We start from the raw sequence: 24789 nt of genomic DNA on the forward strand, positions 1-24789 counted from the left end.
CAATGGATGCAAGCTACAGGAAAAGAGATTCCACCTCAACATTAGGAGGAACTTCCTGATAGTAAGGGCTATCCAGCAGTGGAACACATTTTTTCCTCAGACTGTAGTGGAGTCTCCTTCCTTGGAGGTCTTTAAACAGAGGCTGGATGGCCATCTGTTGGGGATGCTTTGATTTCGATTTCCTGCATGGCAGGGGGTTGGACTGGATGACCCACGCGGTCTCTTCCAACTCTATGATTCTATGAAATAGGGAAATAAGAGGAGAGAGGAACCAGGATATTTTAAAAGCAGCTGGGAAAATGGGATGGCAGAGGCCTGATCAAGACTGTCACTACAAAATATGGACAGCTGAAGGGTTTGAGATTGCTAGATGGTTAAGAAAGTAGATTTGCACCTCTAGTTGCCTAGATATTTTGTATTTTAAATTCCAAAAGCCTGACTGTGCTTGCTGGGATCTCTGGGAAATGAGAGATGTCTGGAAGACAACAAGATAAAAGCCATGAGTGATGCAGTCGTAATGCTTCTGGCCTTTCATTTCATGGCCGGCATCCATAGTTTTTTGTGGGTTTTTTCAGGCTATGTGGCCATGTTCTAGAAGAGTTTCTTTCCATGCCAGCCTTCTCTAAAGATGCCAGCCACAGATGCTGGCGAAACGTCAGGACAAAACTCTTCTAGAACATGGCCACATAGCCCGAAAAAACCACAAAAAACGATTCATTTGAAATGTTTCTGAAATGTGCCATTGAACTATAGTATTAACCCAAGTGACTTCTTAACATTACCCTTTCCCCCCCTTAGACTTTCGTCTTTGGACTTTTTCTGTTCCCATTGCGGGCCATATGCATGTTGGTAATTTTCCTAATGGCTTGGCCATTTGCATTTCTGGCAACTTTCGACATCCCAGAGAAGGGGACAATGCCACTTTTGGGATGGAAAAGGTAACACAGCTCTTCAAAATGCTTAAACATAACAGACTGATTTTTTTTTAATACAGAAGTGAGAAACATGCTTAGCCTTCCCGAATTCCTGATCTGGACCTCTAGATTTGCCCAGATGCCCATGCTTCTTACTCCATCACATTGGATCCATTCACACTACATGATTATAGCATTATAGTTTCACTTTAACTGCCATAGTACATCTTATGGGATCTTATGTCTTGTCTACACCTGCCAGAATATTCTGGCTGTTTCTGGAATATTATGGCCCCAAAGCTGCCCTGGATTTTTCTCTATTACTTCATCACTCCATAGTGATGCCAGGTGGCTGTCTAAACACATGTATTGTGTGGTGCCACCGCCACTGGCATGAGTTGTTCCCTCTGAGATCAGAAATAAGGCACCAAGCATAGATCACATTGCTGGGTGCCTCGTGATCTCAAAGTTATCGACTTGTGGTAGCCACATCAGTGAGCACAATAGGATATGTGTGAAGACAGCTGTCTGGCATTGCTATGAATTGCCCCAGATTTGCCAGCAAAACCCTGAGCAAAAGGTGAGGATTTTTTACACTGGCAGAAGAGAGGGATAAGGTAGATTCAGTGTGGAACTGGATTTGTGTCATGAAGACAATCCACACTTAATTTGCCCTTGCGTTGTGTAGACAGGTTGTGGTGAGGATGGGGGAAAACCAGTTTAATTGGCATGCCCTTGGAATCCGTTAGTTTGGTAGGACACTAGATCTCTTTGTCTAAGAATTCCAAGCACCCTTACCTAAACTGCAGATCCCAAAATTTTGCAGGATACAACGATGCCAGTTAATGTGGAATTACAGTGGTAGAACAATGTGGTGTGAATGCCCCCACTTTCTTTTGTCTTATTGCTTGGTATGGCGGTTTCTCGTCTTGCCTCCCATTCTAAAAAAATTGCAGCTCCTCTCCAAAGGCTTCATTACTGGCAGTATGAGCATTAAGTTAAAACATACAGGTATTTTGAGTTCCACCCTTTTTACCTTTGGCCTTTGGAATGCTGTTCCTGGGAAACCCTGAGGGCCCAACTGAATTTGATTCTCACGTTGGAAAGAAGTTCCTTGTCTTAAATGAACCATTTACCTTGTTAAAAACAGCAGTGAAGGTGGCTGTTTTATGTATAATTTTAATAATCTTTTAATGGTTATTTGGATTGCAATTATATGGCATCATATGCTGTAATGTTCAGCAACACTTACTTTCAGGAATTACACATTGGTGTTTGGAGGCTATCATTTTGCAAACTATAGAATAAGAACCCTTCATAGTATTACAGGCCTAAGGCTGCAATCTTAGATACATGTACCAGCAAGCAAGTCCCATTTAGTTCAGCCCGAAAGCTTGGCTTATGGGCCACGTGTTGTCCATGGGGCTCCAATTTGCAGTTCTTAAAGCCCCACAGGAGAGCTCCAAAGTCCCCAGATACTCTCAGATTTTTTTAAAAGCATTTTTTCCAGTCACAAACCACCCAAAATGCCCACATAAACACGTTAACTCCCACTATCCTCCTCTATTTGCTGAGCCTGCTACCTCCCACCACAAAAATAATATGCCATACAGTGGCCCAATCCTATACACGGGGGATCCATTCTGGAACCTCCCCCGTGAATGGGAAAAACCACGTAAGATTAAATCCCTTTATTTGCTATGGCGGTGTGTTCCTGTGTGTGTAAGTTTAAATCCGCATACAGCAAGTCCAAGTATGGTGTGGACACACCGTATTTTTTGATACAAGGGATGTAACATACCTTCCAGTCTTTCTGGGAGTGATAGTATGGCCCATGTGGTGTTCATGGGGTGAGGGAACAGCCCCCCACTTCACAGTTCCCCACCTCGTTCTAGTCTTGTAATTGTTTTTGTTTGGTTTGTTTTCCTTTTCCAAGGAAGCTGTCCTATTCTGCCCTCACCTTTTTTGGCCATGTCCTCTACTTTGTGATGGGCTTCCGGGTCAAAGTGAAGGGGAAAGTGGCCAGTCCTAAGGAGGCACCGATCCTCGCTGCAGCACCTCATTCAAGTTTCTTCGATGGCATCGTCTCCATCGCGGCAGGTTTGCCATCAATAGTATCTAGGCAAGAGAACCTTTCGTCTCTCTTTCTTGGCAGTAAGTATCTCTATATCTAAAAGGAAGATAAGTTGGTGAATCTATAAGACCCAGGATGCGTAACTGCATGGGACACAGAGATCCATGTCTCTGAGCCCCTACTAAGGGGCAGATTCTTGCATGGAAAGGCCCTCCACATTTGCGGCTTTGATTATTTGCAGATTTATTATGTTCTTTCTAGGAATATTTAGGTCCTCCAGTGTAACTCTTGCAGAAATTGACCATAGAGTTGCCCTGGAGGACCTGGAGATTCCTAGAGAAAACACTTTTCTAGGCATTTGTAGGTGCTCCAACATGAGTCATCTTCTGGCAGATGTTGACCATAGATGTTGACCACAGGTGTTCCGTCAGGTAAAAAGTTGGTGGTTTTTGATGTGCATTTTTCCACTTTCACAGTCATCTAGTGCCCCTAACCCCAACGAATGTGGAGGGCCCACAGTACTTCACATTTACGTTTGTAGTCCTTCTCAAAATGGCAACAGTAAATGGCATTGTATCTCTTCTTGTCACCATTTTGAAGGCACTGCAGAGGAAAACGGAAGTATTTGGTAGGAATAGGAGTTTCTGTGGGTGGTGGTAGGGATGAGGGGTAGTTGTTGAACAATCGGTCTGATGGCTTTTATGCATGATTTGGAGGCCAAAATTACAAAATGTGCAAAACAAAAAAGTTTTTCCCCCCTAGAAAGTTCTTAAGAGTTTTTTAAAGTTTCAGAATGAAAAAAGGGGTAACAAAAGATGTCCCCCGAAATTCCAGTGCAGTACTCTCCTTTGGTGTGGAGACAGGATTACTTTCTGTAATTAATCATTATTTCATGCAAGAGCAAAATAAGTGAAGTTGTGTATCGTTAATATCAACTGACAATGGCCAGAATACGTTGTCATTGTATCTAATTACTTCGGCATGTGTTCTTAAACAGGGTTCCTCAGTTCGCTCCAGCCTGTCGTGGTATCCCGCGTCGACCCTGATTCTCGGAAGAACACAATAACTGAAATAACTAGACGAGCAACTTCAGGAGGCCTGTGGCCCCAGGTACAGTCTGTACAATATGTACGTAACTCATTGTTCACATCTGCAATGTTTGATGCTTTCCTGGATCCTTCTCCCATTAGCCCAGTGTTGCAATGAGTAGAATCAAATCAAACAAGGCCTGATCAAGGCAGACTGGGGCTCTGGAGCATTTCTGAAAACGGGGAGCTCCTTTGGTGCACGTTTGTGATCTCTTCTGGAAGTGGGACAGGTGGAGAAAAGGAACGCTCCTGTTCCCCAGCCCCTCACACCCTGGAAATAGCTGCCGTCGGGGGGGGGGTGTCTTCATGGTTTCCCCACGTTCGTGGAGGTCCTGGTCCTCTAACCCCCGCGAATATGTGGGGGGGGCTGTAAATGAACAAATAAATAATAAATGCAGAGTACAAATGAGAGAAGCGTATAAGTCTCCAAGGGTTCACAAAGGGTAGAGCCTTACAACTTCAGTGAGACTTACAGTCTGATCCCATGCATTTTTAACCCAGTTACTCAAGTAACGTGCAAAATGCTGATGACAACAAGAAACATGGGGAAATTTGGGGTTTGTCTGGAGAAGAAGAGGAAGTAAAGTTGACCTTTTCCCCTTTCATTATTGAGCCTCTTGTCAGTGAGGTGTGCCAAAAAAAAAAAAAATACTAATCCTAGCATTCCATATCATTGAGCCACGGAAATGAAAGTAATGTCAAACTGCTTTATTCTTACAATGTCTGTCTTCACATCCGCTGTTCCTTTGAGTTTCTCTCTCAGACACTGTAGAGAAAGATAATTTTTCTGAAGCTTCGTCAATCAGTCATTTTACTTATCACCTTCCTTTTCCCCAAGAGTGGGACCCAAGGCAGTTTACAGAATAATAAGAAAGACAAGTAAAACTGCATACAGTGAAAAACTTGCAGTTGTTAGGATTAAAATAATGCTAAACTGCCTGTAGAATTAAAACGATGTAAAGCATTAATTCAAAAGCATAACTTAAAAACAGTATGGTTGGCCCTCCCCATTTGGAAAATCAAGGTTTGATATTTGAAATTTATACTTTGAACATTTTCAAACCGTGGATGCTTGAATCCGTGTATTAAAAAATCCATGTATAAGAAGGGCCGACTGTACAAAGATTTCAGAGTGCAAGCAGTCGGGAAGACGTACAGTCTTTCTGGTAGCCTGGACTCAATCTATGTAGTGTTTTGGAAAGTACAGGACACCCTTCCCTTATGCGGGAGATCCATTCTGGACACACACACACACACACACACACACACACACACACACACGTAAGGGAAATTCCATGAATGCTCGACCCTCATTTAAAACAATGGGGCTCGTACACCTGGCGCGCACCACTGCCTTTTATGGTGAGTGGCTTTCAGCATAAGATGAAAGCTGCTTATAGTGCGCCCGCGTATGACGTAGGCTCACTGTATTGTCAAATCTGTGGAACAATGAAATTGACTATATAACCTACATGTGCATTTCTTGCTTTCTTTTTTTCCTTGTCTACCAGATACTGATTTTTCCAGAAGGTACATGTACAAACCGTTCGTGTCTGATCACTTTTAAACAAGGTGAGGAAGGATTTGACAGGTGACTTGCTGCTGAAAAAGTGAGAGATGGGGTGGAGGTGGGTGCATGCGGTTGTGTATATAATGTGATAAAACTTGTTTGCAAAAAAAAAAAATCACAAAAAGATTTTTGTAGACAGAAGAATATGCCAAAAAACCCTCTATATCACATACTCTTTGTTAAAAAAAAAAGTCCTGGAATATGAAAAAGAAGAGAGAATGGTGCAAAGAACATTCCTCAATCTTGCCCAGCAGGGAGATAACATTTATGCAAGTACAAAAGAAATGGAGCTTTGTGTCCCAATGATGTTGCTCATTTAAACCTAGTTTGTATTAAGATGATAATCCCGGTCTGTTGGATAGTCCAACTGCTGAGGGTTTAGATATGAACAACAAAATGTATGGAAGACTTAGTACATCAGGGATAAGTGTTGTGGGCACATACTTTGACTGCAAAAGGTCCAGATTCAATCCTTCACATTTCCAATTTTAAGTTCCTTCCACCTGGAGATACCCTTCCAGAATAGTGGTGTCTGGACTAACTGGACAAATCTCACTTGGATAAGCCAAGTTGGTGTGTTTTCTCTTAATGTGCACCAGATGACACCCTCAGAGTAATATCTGTGTATGTATGTGCCATCATTTCAGCTGTAAACTTAGGATAACCCCATTAATTTCATAAGGTTTTTTAAGTCAAGGAATACTCAGAGGTGGTTTTGCCAGTTCCTTCCTCTCAAGTATAGCCAGGGACACCTAGTATTTGTTGGCTGTACTATCCAAGTACTACTCAGGCCAGACCCTGCTTAGCTTCCAAGACCAGACGGGATCTGGTGCCTTCAGGGTGCCTAGGTCAGGATGTTCTATATAATTATTCTTAATCATCCTTAGTTCAACCCACGCACCCCATAAAACCTCTGTCTGTCTGCAATGTGGGCTAGTTATTTTGTTCCCCCATGCAAAGGTAAAGGATTTCAAAAGTTTTCTCTTTGGCAGAAGTGATTCCAAGAGGAGTGGGGGGTTTTGCTATGATTTTTCACACTTTGGAACATGTTGAGACAATTTTGTCTATGCAAAAGGAAACATATTTGCACAGAAAATGTTAAAAAAAACCCCACTGGTTTCTGCACAATACAGTGGGGTCTCTTGTTCAGAACCCCCCCCCCCCCCACTTTAGCAAAAGAACAATCTTCATGGCAGGTGACCAATGTCTATTTGGGGTGTCCTCATGTGTTGAGACACCCCTTCCCATTGAGGATGAGAACATTTGTATTCTTTGCATACCTACTACATTCATTATCTACACTGGCTTAACACATACATTGTCTTTCCAGGGGCATTTATTCCTGGCGTTTCTGTTCAGCCTGTGCTTATTCGGTACCCAAACAAACTGGTAAGTTGGTATTTTGTTTCCTCCCTCTTTAAAAAATCAATCAAGCCTTTGTTTTAACATTCATCTTCCCACTTTACCCCATCTCTGGCCTTGTCCGTTTCACTCAATAGAGCTGAAAAGCATTGTGCATTTCAATAATGTTAGGGACCAGAGCAAAAAGCAGAAATTGTTGAGATGTGGCATCTGCATTGTTTTGCATTATATTATATTACTGTATAAACTGTATAAACACAAATAAAAATGGGAATACAGGATGGTATATTATATGTAAGAGCCAGTGTGCATAGTGGTTTGAGTGTTGGACTATGACTCTGGAGACCAGGGCTCAATTCCCCACTCAGCCATGAAACCCACTGGGTGACCTTGGGCAAGTCACATTCTCTCAGCCTTAGGGAAAGGGAATGTCAAACATCCTCTGACAAATCTTGCCAAGGAAACTCCATGATAGGTGTGCCTTAGGGTTGCCATAAGTTGGAAATGACTTGAAGGTATACAACAGCCACAGGTATTATAAGCACATGACAACACCACAAATGACCTCTACAGCCTACAGTACACTGAGTGAAGGAAAATCTGGTATCGAGTTGGGGGAAAAAGCTGTGTGTTGTCAGAAAAGCATCTTGCAAAGTGCCACCATCTTTTCACTGAATCTGTAATATATACATTACATATAGTACAGCACTGTATAGATATTCATACTTATATTACTGCTAATATTTGTAGAAGGAGTGAGCCACATGTCAGTAAATGGATTCTGGTAATAATTTAACAGTGTTGAAAGAGTGGATCATTGGAAAGCAAGCCATCAAAATACGGGAAATCCCTGTATACTCCTTCTGCAGTAACTACATCACAGCTCACCCTCCTCAGATGGAGATTGTGTAGCCTCCGCAATGCATTGCACCTTATAGTATCTTTGCAACAGCCAACCGCTGTAGCCACACCAGAGCCTGCCAGTAACAGATGTTTTGCTAATTAATGACCATCCACTTCTCTGCCTCAGCTAGTTGTAATTGTGTATTTTTTACTGTAGCAAATACTTGCTTTTTTCTTTTTACAATTCAGGACACAGTCACATGGACTTGGCAAGGCTACAGCTTGTAAGTGCCACCACCATCATGACCGATTTATTTTTCACAGGTAGCTGTTAATATCATTAGTTGTTAGGTTGGACTGTTTTATTCCAAGCACCTTCTAGTTTGCACTGTTAAGCCTGTTACAGAAGGGCATAAAGTACATCCTGGGGACGTACTAGGCTTAGGGAAAGTGCGTGCCTTATGCACGCACCTAACCCTAATACGTCCCCAGGACGCACAAAATGGTGGTGCCCATTCCACATGGAGGCCACCATTATGACATCACGAACACACTGCCTCCAAACGGGGCGGCACGGACGTGACATCTTTGCACCGTGCGAGGGCACATAGAGCGCCCTTTCTGCGGCGCTAGAAGGAGCTCCGAAACGGAGCTCCTTCTGCGATTTGCGTCGCTGGTGCAGCCTTTAGACGGCTGCACCAGTGACGCAAGGCAGGAAGGGGGCTGAGTGCACCCTTTCTCCTCCTTCCCACCACTGTCAGGTGTCCTTGGGGCATGAAGCCCCAAGGACACCCCTTTCCAGGCCGTGGGGAAGCAGCCTTTTGCCGCTTCCCCGCGGCCTGGAAAGCGGCGGATCAGGGCCCCAGAGGCTGCTGTTCTGGCAGCTGAGGCCCCGATCCAGCGGGGAAAGGAGCGCCTACAGGCCGCCTCAAATTCTGTTTTACTTTCTATGGTTCCTGGTGGAATTTTATCAGCTGGTAGAGGTATCCATTTCTACAACTACCACTTTGAGTTACAGGCAGATGAAAATGTTTTGTAATCTCTCTGAAGATGCAAAAGCAATTTCCCAAAAAGCTGTAGGTGTTGTACTAAGAAATTACATGACAAAAAAGCTTTTCTGTACCATAAATGGAATGTGGGGCAGGGGAGTCTATTGTGTTAGGAAAACACAATGTAGAAACAGCATCGTCTCTTGTCAGTTCACGGTGAGTTTGCAAAACTTCCGTCATAGATTTTTGATCCTTTTGCATGTCTTTCTGATTCCTTCCTCTTTGTGGTGTCTTTTCTAAAATCAGCTAAGGCAGTCAGATCTGTTTTTTGAGTGTCAAATAACACTGAAGAGGAGGATTTTGAACTCACGATAATCTTCACAGTTCATGTCTGTGTACACAATTTGCACAACTTTTTTTGCACGAAAAATATTTTTGCACAAAATTTTTGCAAAAGTGAATCCCAAACGGCAAATAGACTTTGAAAAAACCTTACTCCCCTCCTGGGACACAATGCCAAAATAAGCCAGTATGAAGCAGAATGGAGAAGTGTAGAAGTATACTTCTTCTTTTGCTCACTACGCAAGAAAATAGTTCATACAGCCACAAAATAAGCATTTCTACAATAAGTGGTGGCTTAGTGGTTAAGACGCCAGTTCTGATGATCGGAAGATTGGAAGGTTGGCAGTTTGAGGCCGGAGTGCTGCATGATGGGGTGAGCAACTATCACTAGTCCCAGCTTCTGCCAACCTAGCAGTTTGAAAGCATGCAAATGCAAGTAGATAAATAGGTACCACTTCTCAGTGGAAAGGTAAGAGCATTTGGTGCAGTCATGCCAGAGCAGTCCTTGGACAATGCTGGCTCTTCGGCTTAGAAGCAGAGATGAGCACCATCTCCTACATTCACTTATGATTAGACATTCATGGCAAGGGACTACCTTTACCATTACACTATAGTAAAGTCACTTTGGGCTCTAGGCCTCATATTCATATCCTATCTTGGTTTTTCTTTTGGGGTTCCTTAGTAGTCCATATGTCTTCCCATTCCCAAAGTTCTCAGGAGCAGAAAATGGGCTTCTTGACTTTAGATGCTACTTAAAATGGTGACTTATACTACTGCTCTGGCTTCAAAATGTGGTCAGTCAACACTGCTACATTTAGGGTCCCTTCACTCTTTGGGATGAGTGTAGCCTAGATTCAGGACCTATCCAGAGGACACAGCTAGGTTATTTGGAAAGAAGAGGGCTCACAAATGTAAGTGCATCCTTATTCACATTTGGTACATCAGGCCCAATTTCAGATGTATAACATCTTCCTCCCTCTCTGGAAAACTCTTAGGGATAGTCACTTTAAAATTGGGCTGATTCACCTAAGCTGAGGGAGGATGCACTCACCTTTTTTATCGTTGCCCTTCCAGATAAGAATATACCTATGCCTTTAGCCAATTCTGTTTCTCCAGTCTTTGTTGAGTAAGTGTTATGGAGTAGGAAGTAGCAGAAGATGTGGTAGCAATATAAGAATTTCTTTGTGAAGCTTTTGTGGTGGTGGTGGTGGTGGTTGCGGTGGGAGCAGAAAACAAAGCAGATCAAAGTTGCTTAAGTCTCATTGAAGGTTCATAGTGTTCGTTCACAACCACTCTTGAAGCTCATTTTATCCAGTAATGGACATTGTGCAATCTCAGTTTAAGCCAATTCTGTGCTCTCTGTTCTTTGGACTACGATTGCACAAGTTACAGGTGGGAATCATGTGGTTGGTGGACCATGTCTGGCCCTTCCATGTTCAGGTGTGGTTCCCCTCTTTCCAGTAATATTAGGTCAAAAGATTACAGTGAAAAGTTAACTCCGCATCCTTTCACATCACCTTTTTGCTGGTTGGTGAAGGTGAACTTCGCAGGAAAGTTGGCTGACGGAGGAGCATTGTCTACTTTAGGAGTCTCCCTGTGTCATTTTAGAAGCTTGGAAGGTCAACGTTGTAAATCTCACAGGACATCTCCATGAATATATATGGAAGGGTGCCCACTGCAGAAGATAATTTCCCCAATATGTCGAAAATGTTAGGGAGGTGTGTGATGACACTGTAGGAAAGTATTTGGTTATTTATATTGGCAGAATAAATATTGGCCCTGAGCATATGTCTATTGAAGTAAAATAAATATGTTGGGACTTGCTAGTTACACAAGAAGAACCTTTTACATATAATGGTTTCTGGATGTTTATACAGAGATAGGTCAGCAGAGAAATCATAAGTTAGGTGACAAAGTACCTAGAGCTGCCTTCAGTGATTATGGTTGTATGCTAGAAGTAGGAATAGGAAGAATATTTGAACATATATATTAAAGAATGTGTTCCTCAAATATTAGTAAGCCCCGATGAGTTTACTAGATTGGCAAGACACTTTGCAATTCTGGACATATTCTGCACAAAATTCACATCTTTTTGGCATAGAAACCAGCATTTTATGCACAGAAAATAGTGCTTTACACGAGGTAAATATCTTTTTTCTATATAGAAAATGCTGTTTCATACACAGAAAATGTTGTTGCTGTTGTTGTTTTAAAAAAGCGAAATATGCACAGAATAACTCAAACTGTGAATTTCTTGCAACAAGAAGAAAATTGCTTAAAATGTGGGTGTAGTCCCACTGCAGAAATAAAAACAGTTTGACCCCCAACTGCCACAAATCCTGGGATTTTTAGTTTGGTGATTTATCCAGTCTGGTCTGTCAGAGAGATCGTGTGACTCACCAAACTACAAATCCTACAATTTTGTAGGGCAGAGTCATGGCACTTAAAGTATGTGTTTTAATTCTGCAGCGTGGCTACACCCTCATGAGTCACAGCTTCCTTCAAGAATTAAATCAATAAAGAATTGCATGCCTAGCATTATGAACCTTTGCATGTTTCTAGACAAAGTGAGGGGCAACAGCCACTTGAAGAAGAAACAGGGAGGAAATAGAGCCCCAAACTAACATTCTACATATCAGTAGGTTGCTCTTTCAGCATAAAAAAGGAGGAAGGAAGGGAGAGCAAAGAAAAGGAAATGTGGCAGCACCTTTAAGGCTAACTGGTTTTTATTTTCACATGAGCTTTTGTGGATCCGAATCTTCTTTTTTAGATGCATCTAAAGAAGTGTGTTTATATCCATGAAAGTTCATACAAAAATAAAAAAACAGTTAGTCTTAAAAGTGCTGCCATGTTTCCTTCCTCTTCCTTTTCTTCCCCCTTCCTCCTTTTTATGGGTGACAATGAGTTTTACTTGGAGATGGCTCTGTTTTCACTTCACAGCCATGATTTGAAGTGATTTTAAAGCTAACACTTCTCTTTTAGCCCGCATGCACGCACACACCCATCTGTTGATTGGAGAAAATAGTAAAGAGCCTACTTTGCAAGGTTGTTGTAAAGGTTGCTTAAGAGATGGATGTAAACGGCATCAGTGTAAGAATTGGTTATTATTACATGTAACTCTTAAAATTTAGATTGATGTGTGAGACAGGATACTTAGATGCAACCCAACTGGTTGATTTTAATAAACATTTGCTTAATACCAACCTTATTAAAAATCTTTTCCAGCACAGAGGCATTAGTCCTTACTCTCTCCCAGCTTGTTACAAAGGTTGAAGTGGAGGTAAGTACCTGAGAAATCATGCTGTTAAACCTTAAACTGACTATTAAACTGACATACAGTAGTAGTAAACTGACTTAACCTGACTTTAGTATATGCTGATTTAGGTCTGAATCCTTTTGGTAATCCAAATTACAGTAGATTGAAGTACACCCATTAGATCAAGAAGAGTGATATAGTTTATATAATTAATTCATTCTTCAACATGTGTACTGTAGTTGAAAATAGAGTCTCAATTGCAAAGCCCAATCTCGTTGCGGATTGAGAGAGAATAAAGTGTAGTGGTTTGAGTGTTGGTCTAGGACTTCAGAAGACCAAGGTTGAACTCCCCATTCATCCCCTTTCAGCCATTGGCAAGTCACACTCTCTCAGACTTAGAGGAAGGCAGTGGCACACTTCTTGCAGAAACCCTGCAAAGAAAACCCTAGAATAAGATTGCCATGGGCTGTGGTTGACGTGAAGGTATTTAACAAGAAAAAGTGCACTCCAACAAGTGCCAGTCCTGTAAGAAGGTGAGAGTGGTAGTCAATCCATTACAAAAACAAAAGTCTATCAAGAATTAATTGAAAGTTCAGCTGCTCCAACCACTAAGTAAGCTACCCAGTTTGACTTCTATTGGTTTCATTTTTCAAAAACTAAATAAATCATCATCTAAGATTATCTTTAGCATTATCAGTAAACTAACCGGTTACATCCTGTTCCCCACTTGCATAGGAGCCTGTGAATTTGACACAGGATGGAGGCCATTCTGAGTTGGTAGTGGAGTTTCATAGTTTTTTCCCATTCTGAGTAAGCCTAGGACCTACACAAGACAAAACTTAACACTAATGCTCAATTTAGGAAGTTGGAAAGCAGAAGACAACATTGCGGATGGGTTGATTCAAGCAAGGAAGCCATGGCCCTGAGTTTTTAAGACTCGAGCAGGGCTGTTGGTGACTCGAATTCTTGCGGGTCTCTCATTCATAAGATCACCATACATTAAAACCAACTTGATGGCAAATCACCACCACAACATTAACCCTTCCCTCTTCCATGGCATCTCAAGGTCTATGTGGTTCTAACATTACCTTTCTGCTTGCATGCTTTAAAAAACTCCCTGATTTTAAGTCCTCATGAAGATCTTTCTCTGTGTAGAAATCAATAACTCAATACACATTCTGTCATAATTTTGTTTTCCTTGTATAGTTCATAGAGAGTCCTTGCTCCACAAGTGAAACACATTATTATTACTCTTCTGAGACAAAGAAACAGAGGGGAGGAATCTAGTAGCAGCGTTAGGATTAACTGATGTTGTTTTAGTCTGAGCTGTCATGGATTTCAATCCATTTTTTCAGATGTAGAGGATAGCCTTTCTCTTAGAAATCCTTTTGAAAAGGTTTCCTTTACTTTTAAGCATGTGGTGCCATCAAGTGGCTAAAATGTTGAACATCCCTGGCTGATAAGTTTAACAGCCACTGTATCTGGTGCTGCATTTTTCTGCTGCTGCCACTGGAGTAGCATTGAGATAACACACCAAGTGGTTGCTAAGCAGAAGAGATGGAATTGTATCTTTTTATTCTTCTCTTCCCTGAAAAAGGAAGGGGGGGTTGGAAATGTTGTTATTTTTGCTCTTCTTTAGAGAATTCAAAGATATAGCCCTATTAGTCTGGAAAATCAGTATGCAAAGGGACCTTATAGGACTTTTGAGTGAAATATTTCAACTTGGTTGCCCCTGACAGACAAACAAACCAGTCCTGACTAATTCCCAAAGACGAAGGGCTATATAACAGCTGGCTTTCTCTCCCTACCTCTTCTTGCAATTAGTGATGTGAACCATAAAACTAATATTTTATGGCCTCTGTTTATCTCTAGAACAAAGATACCCTCCGTAGCCTAGAGGACTAATTCAAATTGCCTTAACTGAGAATCACGCAGTTAAACTGAATGGCTGAGGCACTGTTACTTTTATTATTTAAGTAAAACAAAAATGCACTCAGCATCGAATTTCTTACTGAAGATCTTGCCTCATTTTTTCTTTTGCAAATGAAGTGACTGCAAATTGTCACACCTTAGTCAAGCAGGTGCCAAAGGCCAGAGTTCATAAATACTTGAGCCGAGATAGCCCAAAATCCTGTATGTTTAAGAAACAGCAACAAGCTTTCATCCCATCCACAGTGTGTCCAAATACTCTGTTCTTGAATGTCTCTGGGTTGCTCCAGCTCGCTAAAAACATTTGTCGTTTTCCTCTCCAGTTTCTCCCCGTCCACGTTCCAACCGAGGAAGAGAAGAAAGATCCGATACTATTTGCTAACAGAGTCCGTAGCAAAATGGCAAGGTGAGGGTTGGCACTTGTTTGGGTGGGAGTGGGCCCATGGGTTTGTAAAATTATTTGTGGGACTTAAAATACTTTGGGCACAATCTGCTTCAGCATTCCCATGGCATCTCTGTCAAATGTGTGGTGGCCAGTGGGTACCACACAGATTTCCATCACCACCCATTTGTAGAGCCTCTAAAGCTCACACTAAGATAAAAACCAGCTGGTCTTAAAGAGGCTGTCACATTTCTTTTTTTCCACACACCCCCCTTCCTTCTTGTTATGTGCAAGGGACTAACATGGCTGTTTCTTTGAAAACATCCAAAAAATAAGCCTGTCTTTTCTTTCACTAGCAGCATATGTCTCTGTATGTCTTTGAAACTGCAGTGCTTTGGGTGTACCTGTTACAGACCATACGTATGAAGACTGCAGGCTGATGATCTCTGCAGGGCGGTTGACATTGCCTATGGAAGCCGGCTTGGTAGAATTCACGAAAATTAGCAAGAAGCTGAAGTAAGTGGTTTGCCTTGCTGTGATGGCAGATATGATGATGGTCATATGCCGAACATTTCTCTTTCTAATGACGCATCTGAGTAGGGGATAGTTTCCAAGTAATTGCACAAATGCCTTCAATCACAGTAGAAACACTGACCAGAAGGAGGTTGCTGTATGTCAGAAACAACTTGAGGGTAAACATCACCAACACCACACAAGTTGTTACTTTTCCAATGAAATGTGGGCACAGGCTGGTTACTTTGAAAAGTAAAAAGTTACAAATAACTCCATTACTTGGAATTATTTGCTTTCAGGCTCTGGATGGAGCATGCAATATTGAGCTTAATGGACCAGGGGTATCTGGCAGGTTTCTCCATCCTGATGTACACTCTGAGTGGATGCATCTCCCATCATTCCCAGACTGTCCAGTATTGGGCTAGAGATGGTGGGAACTGCAGTCCAGTTCACTTAAAGAGTATGCTGGGTGGGGGACCTGAGATCATAAGGCGACATCCTTTGCAAGTGTAATAAAAAAAAAAAGTAATGCAGTGTATGTCTGTATTCTCCATTAGATCTGCGATGGCTTTGGTCTGTTAACATTATTCTGTGCTGTCCACATCTCACAAGTGTGTTAGGACGGCTTACAAAATTTCAAAATTCAACAAAACAGATTTTGAAACAAAATGAAAACAGATTTTGAAATATACAGGCATGGCAAAATCTGAAACACACTATTGAAAGCAGCTGCTAAGTTAATTCAGATGGTTATGGCCTAGGAAAATGTGATTTGAGGGAATGAAAGGGGGGAAAGGATTCTGTCTAAACATTAGAGTTGGAGAGGAGGTCGTAGACTCTTTGGAGGTCTTTAAAAATTGGTTGGCTAGGCATTTTTAGGAATGCTTTAATTATGTGTTCCTGAACGTAAGGGGGTTAGACTAGATGGTATTTATGGTCCCTTCCAACTCAAGAGTCTATGATTCTATATCAAATGGGATTAAAATGGTTGTGACTGTTTACCCTATCCTCTTTTAATAGTCTGAAATGGGACAATATCAGAGAGCAGTTGGATCAGTTTGCTGCCATCGCCAATGCTTCCAAAGGCGGCAGGATTGGAATCGAGGAGTTTGCCAATTACTTGAAGCTGCCAGTCTCTGACGTTCTCCATGAGCTGTTTGCCCTTTTTGACAGAGTAAGTCCCCCCTTTCCCTGCTTGAAATGAAAGCGCCATTATAATTGTTTCCAGAAGCGAAAGCTTGTGACTTGAATCACATGAAAACAAAACACAGGCTTTCTCATTGATCATGAAATGGACAAGAGGAGAGATTGTAGGATGGGGAATGAGGAAGAGGGGATGAGGAATGTCAAGAATTGAAAACAAAAAAAAGATATGCTTGGGGCTGCTCAGAAAAGGCTTTGTGACTTTAACGTTGCAGAGGGAGGTTTCCATCTTGGCTCGCCTGCAGCCAAGAGGGTGGAGCCCATCCTGCCTCCACAATAGTTTCCAGCTGTGCCGATTACGTGTCTGGGCACAGTGGTCTGCAATTGCCTTTGGCAGCTGCGTTGTTTTTGCAGCACACACCCAGCAGCTCTGCTCTTTTCAGAAGCCATCGGAGTCGGTGGAAGACATTTGAGTTTCTCTGAACCTTCACCATGTTCCTAGCTCAGGCTCTGCTGGATGCTGCCACCGGTGGTGGGTCTGGGTCTTCTGGAAGCGGGGGCAGTGCTATGGCTGCTGCTGGGGGGGCTCTCATGAGAAGCCTTGGAGGGGGCAGCGGAGGCGGCAAGAGTGCAGGTGGTGCCCTCCTTAAAAGCATCGGAGGGGCTGGCGGTGGTGGTGGGGCCGGCGGGGCCTTGATGAAAGGCCTTGGAGGACTCTTGTCAGGAGGCGGAGGTGGCGGTGGTGGGAAAGCAGGAAATGTCATGGGGCTCATTGGAGGCCTTGTGAACATCATCAGTGAAGCAGCAGCTCAGTACACCCCTCAGCCGCCCCCACCATCCCGAAGCCATTTTGCCAACGTGGAGGCCAATGAGAGCGAGGAGCTTCGCCAGTTCCGGCGGCTCTTCGCCCAACTGGCCGGTGATGACATGGCAGTGTGTCCCACTGAACTGATGAACATCCTGAACAAGGTGATGGCCCGCCACCAAGACCTGAAGTCAGAAGGTTTCAGCCTGGACACTTGTCGGAGCATGGTGTCGGTCATGGACAGTGACACCACGGGCAGGCTGGATTTCTACCAGTTCCATTACTTGTGGAACAACATCAAGAAGTGGCAGAGCGTCTACAAACAGCATGTCTCGCAACCCTCGGGGACCATCGAGATGGCACGGCTTCCCGCTGCTTTCAAGGCCGCAGGTTTCAACCTGCATGAGCAGCTCTATGTATTGATGATCCGCCGGTATGCCAATGAAGATGGCACCATGGATTTCAACAACTTCATCAGCTGTCTCGTACGTATGGATGGCATGTTCCGCGCCTTCAAAGCCCTGGACAGAGATGGAGATGGGAAAGTCCAGATGAATCTCCAAGACTGGCTTCAACTAACTATGTACTCCTGAACTGAATTTATCGGAGAGGGAAGAATGAATAGAAGGCTATGCTGCTTATTTCACTTTGAGGATTGTTGCAAGTGATATTGTTTTAGCTAAATGCTCTTTTCAAGAAGCAAGGCCAACTCCCTGGCTTTTGCTACATTTTTAGATTGCTTTGCTGGGGAGGCAGGGAGTTGTAAAACTGTTCTAGCACGTCTTAGCATTTCTTCTTGGAGCTTTCTCTCTGCAGTATGTGCCCAATAGCTGGATATTCCTTCCTTGGAGTATGGAACCAGGGGAAAGTTAGCACGTATATATTTTGTAGCTACATCTCTTTATCATTTCAGGGACATATTTATGATTTTGTGTGCATGCCTGGCCTATGCGATTGTGTACAATTAAGTATATGTATTAGAATTGTCAAAGCCATGTTGAAAATTGTTGAGCACATGGGCAAAATGCAGTCAAAGGACATCTCAGACCCTTTACAACTTCCTGGATTGCCTACTCCCCCAAAGCTGTCTTGACCATTCATCTTTTATATAAGTTGCCGGCTTGCAGCTTGCAGGCATCACACTGCTTAAAATAAAAAAGATCCATTTATTTAAAAAAACATAACAAGACAGAAGTGGATTTGTTGTCCATTTATGGGATCTGTTGTTATTTTGGCAGACTGTGAGGCCCTGGGACCATGCCAGGAGTCCCTGACTAAGGATGTTATTCTTCACTAAGGCAGCTGGTGCACTCCAGAAATAAAGCAGTTTGACACTACCTTAGCTGCCATGACTCAGTGCTGTGGGATACTGGGATTTGTAGTTCTGTGAGATATTCAGCCTTCCCTGTCGGATTGCTCTGGTGCCCCCACCACGCTACAAATCCCAGATTTCCATAGCAGTTATAGCAATTAAAGTGGTATCTGACGTCTTTTTCTGCAGTGTGGCAGCACTCCAAATTTCATCTTGAAGGATTCAAGAAGTAATTTTAACAGCCTTCTTCCCATTTCAAGAAGCTCTTTGAAAAACCACACCGTTTACAAAGCCTATTCGCAGTTCAGGGTTTATTGTGCACAAAATTCACATGTGGTTGTTTTGCATAGAAAATAGCAACACTTTCCATCTAGGATACAGCATCTTGTGCTGGAAATAATATTCCAAGGCAGAAATATTATTTCCTGCACAGAAAATGCTGGGGGTTTTTTTGCAAAAAAAAAACCCCACAACGCAACAACCATGTGGTTGAAACCTCAGCTCCTAGAGCCCACTTGGGTCTTTCCAAGCACCCAGTTGGGCCCACTGGAGATTCCTAATCTTCTGTTTTCCCAATTTTTGTATGTGTTTTTTTCCCTTTCCTAAAAAATTAAGCTGCCTTTCCAAGGGTGGGTAGAGCAAAAACTACCCTGGCAGTTTTGGGTTGCATTCTTTGATTGCATTCTTTGGCTGTGGGCCTCACCCATCACTGGAATGCAGCCCTGAGAACTTCTCTGATATTAAATTCAGCTCTTCTGATGGCACAAATTCCCCACCCTTGCTTGACAAAGAAGGATGAGATTTCTTTCCACTTTCGTACTTACTTTGTCCCTTTCTAGATACTCGCTCCAGGTTTTTTAAGAGCTTGAGTAGAACAGTTAGTTGTCTCTTCTTCTTATCAATCCTCCCCCGTCTCCTCAATTTGCCAGCTGTGCATTTTGTAAGTCCTGCAAACTCACAGATCCTTTTTCTGGGTGTTCTGTTTCCTAAATGTTTTGTATCAGATTTCAAGTTTGTATACTTGTGTATTTAGGGATCCTTTATTTTAGGGTGCCTCTGTTTCACTTAGGTATGGAAAGAAATTTTCCTGGACTAGCCAGTCTTGACAACAGGTCCAATTTCACACCTCTTGAGATTTATCGCAGGAAAATGTGCACAGCATCTCCAACATTTGCAATACTATTGGCACATTTCTTTTTCAAGAAATAAGGTGCACACCAATCAATGCACATATTTTGAAATGTGCACAGCTAAAACATGCATAATTAAACAACACATGCAACCAAAATGTTTTCAACATCACTTCCAGCCACTATTCTGGGCAATTTGGGGCTTTTTAGGGGGACAATTAGGGTCTCTCTGGGGCATTAGGAGAAGCAAAATCCCAAATGTTCAGAAGGTTTCAGTGGCTTTCAGCTCTTTTTGGCAAAAAAATTATCCCCAAAGCAATCCGAATAAAGAAAATAAATGTGGTCTGGGGACTTTGGGAGTCTTCATGGTTGCGCTTAGGGATTCTCAAAGGCTGTGTGCTTCTTCTGGGCCTAAAATGGCTTGGGGAACACACTTTGCCAACCCCTGTACAAATTGAATAAGAGATATTCTGCCTTTTTCTTTGGTATTAAACAGCATTCTGTTTTAACCTCAGGGCATGTTTGAATTTCAAGCAAGCCCAAGCAAAAGAAATAAAAATAAAAATTGATCTTCTCTTTGTTTCAAAGCATGAATGTGCAAAGGAGGGGGAAATAAACTCAGATCCTAACAAATTGAAATTGCTGTCATTTCTTTGATCAGGTTGTAGCTTGGCATGGTTGGCTGTGGGGGAAGGAGAAACATATTTTGCATTGATCAACTTGAAAACGGCTGAAGTGTTTGCAAAATAAATCCTGCAAAATGCCTACAGAAGGGGTAAACTGAACTCTGTTAGAGCCCTGAGGGATAATGTACTCCTTCCACAAGCTTAAATTAATACTCCTTGCAGCTAAAAAAAGAACTAGCACAGCAGACTGGGACATATCCTCTCTTTCTGCCCTCTGAATTTTGGATTTGCACATCCCCAGTGCTTGGATTACAACACCCCTGCTGGCTGGGAGAAGCTGAAATCGTACTCCCAAAAAGTTACTTTTTGTGGCTCTGGATTTGATACTGAGGAACATTCAAACATTTCATCTCCTCCTATAGCTCAGATTGGTGCCATCCATTTGCTTGTCTACTTCTGCTGTGTGTGACTAACAAAGAGAGCATTAGGTGTCGATAAATGGAGGGTACTGGGGTAATCGATAGTGAATGAAACCCCTACTTATAGACATGGGAAACTGATGAATATTAGGTGACTGCATTTAGCTTCCCAGGAGAGCTGTATTGTCAACTTTGAGCATGGTGTAAATGGTTTGAACATTGGGCTGTGACTGGAGACCAGGGTTCGAATCCCAGCTCGGAGTGTGCACAGCAGGGGGAAAGGCCGGGTTGGGGGTGGAGTTGGGGTGTAGCATCCATATGATGCTACACGGTGCTACACACAGCATCACAGCGCTCCTCTAGCACTGCGTCTGCATGACGCAGTGCCAAAGGAGCTCTATAAAGCTGCAGCTATCGCACCCTGCAAAGGCCAAATCGGGGCTGCGGCGTGTGGTTGCCGTGGACCCAATCTGGCTGTAAAAGGGGTGGCTGCAGACCACCTCTTTGAGGTAGTCTGCACAGCCCTTCAGTCACAAACCCCACTGGATGACCTTGGACATGTCACACTCTCTCAGCCTCAGAGGTGGGAAGTAACAAACCCACTTAGAAGCAACTTGCCAAGAAAACCCAATGACAATCTCTCCTTAAAGTCGCCATAGTTCAGAAACACCTTGAAAGCATACAACAACAACAGCAACGTTGTCAACTCTGTGTTCTATTTAAATCCAGGCTTGCCTGTTTGCTTTTACTGCCCTAGACAAAGGGGTTGGCGGGTTTCGCTAGATGGAATGTGCATGAATAATTTTGTACTATCTTGGCAAGGTACACAAAGTTAAGCCCTCTCTCACTCTTTTTTTTCCCCTTTTTTCATTGAGACATCTCTTTCTCTCCTTTTATTACTCATCTTTACACACCCAGCATGGGAACACCCTGGCTCTTTGTTGCTTTTCATATCTCTTTTGGGACGGCATGACTTCAGTGGCTGCAGCTGGGTCTGTGAAGATCTGAGTAAACAATGTATTTATGTGGATAAGACCCCACCCTAACACAAGGATGGGCAATCTCTAGCCCATGGGCCATATATACAAGCCAAATAAGGCTTCCTGAAGCTCCCCAAAGTTCCCCAGACCCATTTTTCTAAGCAATTGTGCTTATTTGGAGGTCCTTTTCACCCAAAGCACAGCCAAAAGCACCCCAAATATGCTGCAAATGTGGCGGTCGCTTTCCCCTTTTAAAGGGAAGTTGCTATCAAGTCTACTTTAACTTAGGGTGACCTTATGAAGAAGAGATGTCCAAGATCTCTAGTTGACGAGTGTCCTGCTTAGATCTTATGAGCTCTAGGCCATGGCTTTCCAGATTAGATCATTCCACCTGTAATGTTATTTCCGTTTCTTTCACTGCCATCCACTTTACCAAGCATTATCATCTTTCCCAGAGGTGTTGTCTTCTTTTAATATTCCTAAACTAAACAGTCTCCAATTGCAAGTCACTTCTAGTGAAAGTTCAGGTTTGATTTGCCCTAACTTCCATCTTAGCTAGGCATGTATAAAGTGAGCAAATAAATGCAAACATGAGGAGAAAAAATATGTGTAAAATGCAATAATTGCCATGGAGGAGGGGCAGGAAGCAAAACCTTGCAAGACGTTGCGAAACAAAGGTGGGAAGAAAATGCAGGTGAGGTTTGCATGTTTTCACTGGGTTTTTTTCCTCAGTTCATAAATAGACCTAACATATCAGAAGGATGGACTGAGAACATGTCTGTCATGATCTCCAATTAAATAAATGTTGCCTTGTCTTTCTTACAGAATGGAGATGGTTCTATAGACTTCAGAGAATATGTGATCGGCTTGTCTGTTCTCTGTAATCCTGCAAATACGGAACAGACCATTCAAATGGCATTTCAAGTAAGTCCTCAGATTTAGTGCCTATGATAAAACAATTCTGCTAATAAGGGCAGAGTAACCATCGGTCCTTTGGCATATAATTATACAGTTGGCCCTCCTTATCCTCTGATTTTTTAATCCATGGATTCAAGCATCCACAGCTTGAAAATATTCCCAAAAAATATAAATTCCAAATAGCAAACCTTGATTTTCCATTTTACATAAGGGACACCATTTTGCTGTGCCATTATACTTAATGGGACTAGGGCATCCAGGGATTTTGTTATCCACAGGGGTTCCTGGGACCAAACCCCAGTGGATAACAAGGGCCCAAGGATCTATAATTTGATTTTTAACTGTCATAGCAGCAGCATTTGGGGATTGGCATTTTAGGGAGGGATATCTAGATTTCTCATCCAGAGAGTTCTAGTGCCTCACCAAATTCCAAATCTCAGGATTCCACAGAATGCAGCCATGAAAGTCAAAGTAACACAGGTGGAGTCTCCCTTATCCAGAATTCCAAAATCGTCCACATGGGTGGTTGAGATAATGATACCTTTGTGCTCTGATCGGTTAATAGATACAAATTTTGTATACAGAGTATAAAATTACCTCCAGGCCATGAGTAAAAGGTATATATGAAACAAATGAATTTCATGTGTAGACCTGGGTCCCAGTTCCAAGGTACTGTATCTGTTTATGTATATGCAAATATTCCAAAGTGTGACAAACTCCAAAGTGCAAAACATGTCTGGGAGACTGAAGCTGTATGAAAGTGCTAGAACTGTAGTGTGGAAAGGTCCCTTTTTCTGGTGGTGTAGAGATTACATGATAGAGCAATTGTCACATCCAGTCCTACAGGCTGGCTGAAGTTTGGACTTTTCTATTCTCCAACCCACTGATCATCCCATTGATATGAGGATAAAATGGGAAGGAGAACCAGTGAGTCCCATTTGATCTCCTTGGAAGAAACCAAAATGTATCTTAAATGCCTTTAAGATCTATCACCTCACTGGCATGGATAGTACCTCCATAGATGCAGACAGCCATTTTCTCACACCATTCACATCCCCTGATGGCCAACCTCCCATTGATGGGCCATATTCAGTTTTCCCAACTTAGATTCTCCTGGCATAGCCTTGAAAGAGCCTAAGGTCACTTTTACATCATGATGAGGTGGCACAGTAGAACTACATGGAGGCAGAATACAGAATACTAAATTGTGTACAGGGAAAACAATATTCCATGGTTTGGGGACCACTATGGATAAGGCCTCTTGCTCTACTTTCTAGCTTCCTAGCTTTTTGAAGATGGGCAGATAGTGGTCAATGAGACACTTAATTCTTCTCCTGCCAAAAGGCTGTTCCAGGCTTTCACAATGGTTGTGAAAGGAAATAAGTATGTATTTGATTGATCTTGCTTTTGTGCTTCAGATTATCTGATGATAAGTTTCTCATTTCTAGAGGCACCAAATGCCAGGCACCAAAAGGCTCTAGAAAGCTAGGAACAGCTGTGCACGAAATACTGATTTGAGTCCAGCTCTCCATAAGCAATGAAGAAGTGCTGAAGTTGCCATGGTCTACATTGCAACACTCTTTCTCTTTCTCACATCTGATCTCTCTCCTCAGCTCTTTGACATTGATGAAGATGGCATCATAACAGAAGATGAATTTGCTTTAATTATCCGTTCATCACTTGGCCTTCCTGATCTTGATATTTCTGACCTTTTCAAGGAAATAGATGCTGATAAGACAAACAAACTCTCCTATGGTAAGTTTGAACTGTCATGGTTTTCCTGGGGATTGTAGCTTTTTTTTTTGAAGATGTTGTAAAGTCTGTTTGCGAGTCCCTAGTTTTTCCCTTATAAGATTACAATTCCTATGCTTCTGTGGAGCAAACATGACAATTCAGCTACTTGAAATAACAACAGATAGATAGCAACCAAGCAAGCACAGGTATTGCCTATAGGTTGCTTCTTGTTTCATGCTCCCTTCATTGTTTTACAAAACGATAATGTTACCATATTATACTAGGTAAGAGTTGAGTGTGTTGAGAATGTAAAGCAGGAGGGTTTGTGCAAACCTTGAGCGCTGTTTAATGGTAGCCATGTTTTCATTAAGCAAGCCAGCTTCATATCCAGCTGTTTGAAGTTATCTTCTTTCAAACAAACCATCATCAACATGAAAAGATGAGGGATGAACTCCAGTGG

General features: G+C 42.5%; 2 protein-coding genes across 4 annotated transcripts in view; both read left to right on the forward strand.

Annotated features, from left to right (window-relative positions):
- Window positions 1-24789, forward strand: part of LPCAT2 (lysophosphatidylcholine acyltransferase 2) — a 37944-nt gene that overhangs the window by 9423 nt on the left and 3732 nt on the right. For 2 of the 3 annotated variants that reach the window (XM_042438321.1, XM_042438322.1), the window contains exons 2-13: window positions 799-938; window positions 2851-3068; window positions 3986-4098; window positions 5588-5648; window positions 6977-7035; window positions 8101-8135; window positions 12408-12462; window positions 14691-14773; window positions 15140-15265; window positions 16283-16436; window positions 22503-22601; window positions 24209-24350. In XM_042438321.1, the coding sequence (XP_042294255.1) occupies window positions 799-938; window positions 2851-3068; window positions 3986-4098; window positions 5588-5648; window positions 6977-7035; window positions 8101-8135; window positions 12408-12462; window positions 14691-14773; window positions 15140-15265; window positions 16283-16436; window positions 22503-22601; window positions 24209-24350 (1285 nt within the window). The remainder of the gene's footprint in view (window positions 1-798; window positions 939-2850; window positions 3069-3985; window positions 4099-5587; window positions 5649-6976; window positions 7036-8100; window positions 8136-12407; window positions 12463-14690; window positions 14774-15139; window positions 15266-16282; window positions 16437-22502; window positions 22602-24208; window positions 24351-24789) is intronic. The other variant, XM_042438323.1, reaches the window with a different exon arrangement.
- CAPNS2 (calpain small subunit 2) lies at window positions 16477-20910 on the forward strand. Its single transcript, XM_042438324.1, has one exon. The coding sequence runs from the start codon at window positions 16898-16900 to the stop codon at window positions 17801-17803; it is 906 nt and encodes a 301-aa protein (XP_042294258.1). The 5' UTR covers window positions 16477-16897; the 3' UTR covers window positions 17804-20910.

This window comes from Sceloporus undulatus, chromosome 8 (genome assembly GCF_019175285.1).
Source record: "Sceloporus undulatus isolate JIND9_A2432 ecotype Alabama chromosome 8, SceUnd_v1.1, whole genome shotgun sequence".
NCBI lineage: Eukaryota > Metazoa > Chordata > Lepidosauria > Squamata > Phrynosomatidae > Sceloporus > Sceloporus undulatus.

Excerpts from the sequence above, each read along its gene's own strand:
- CAPNS2 (XM_042438324.1), top strand. The coding sequence starts at position 16,898 with ATGTTCCTAGCTCAGGCTCTGCTGGATGCTGCCACCGGTGGTGGGTCT.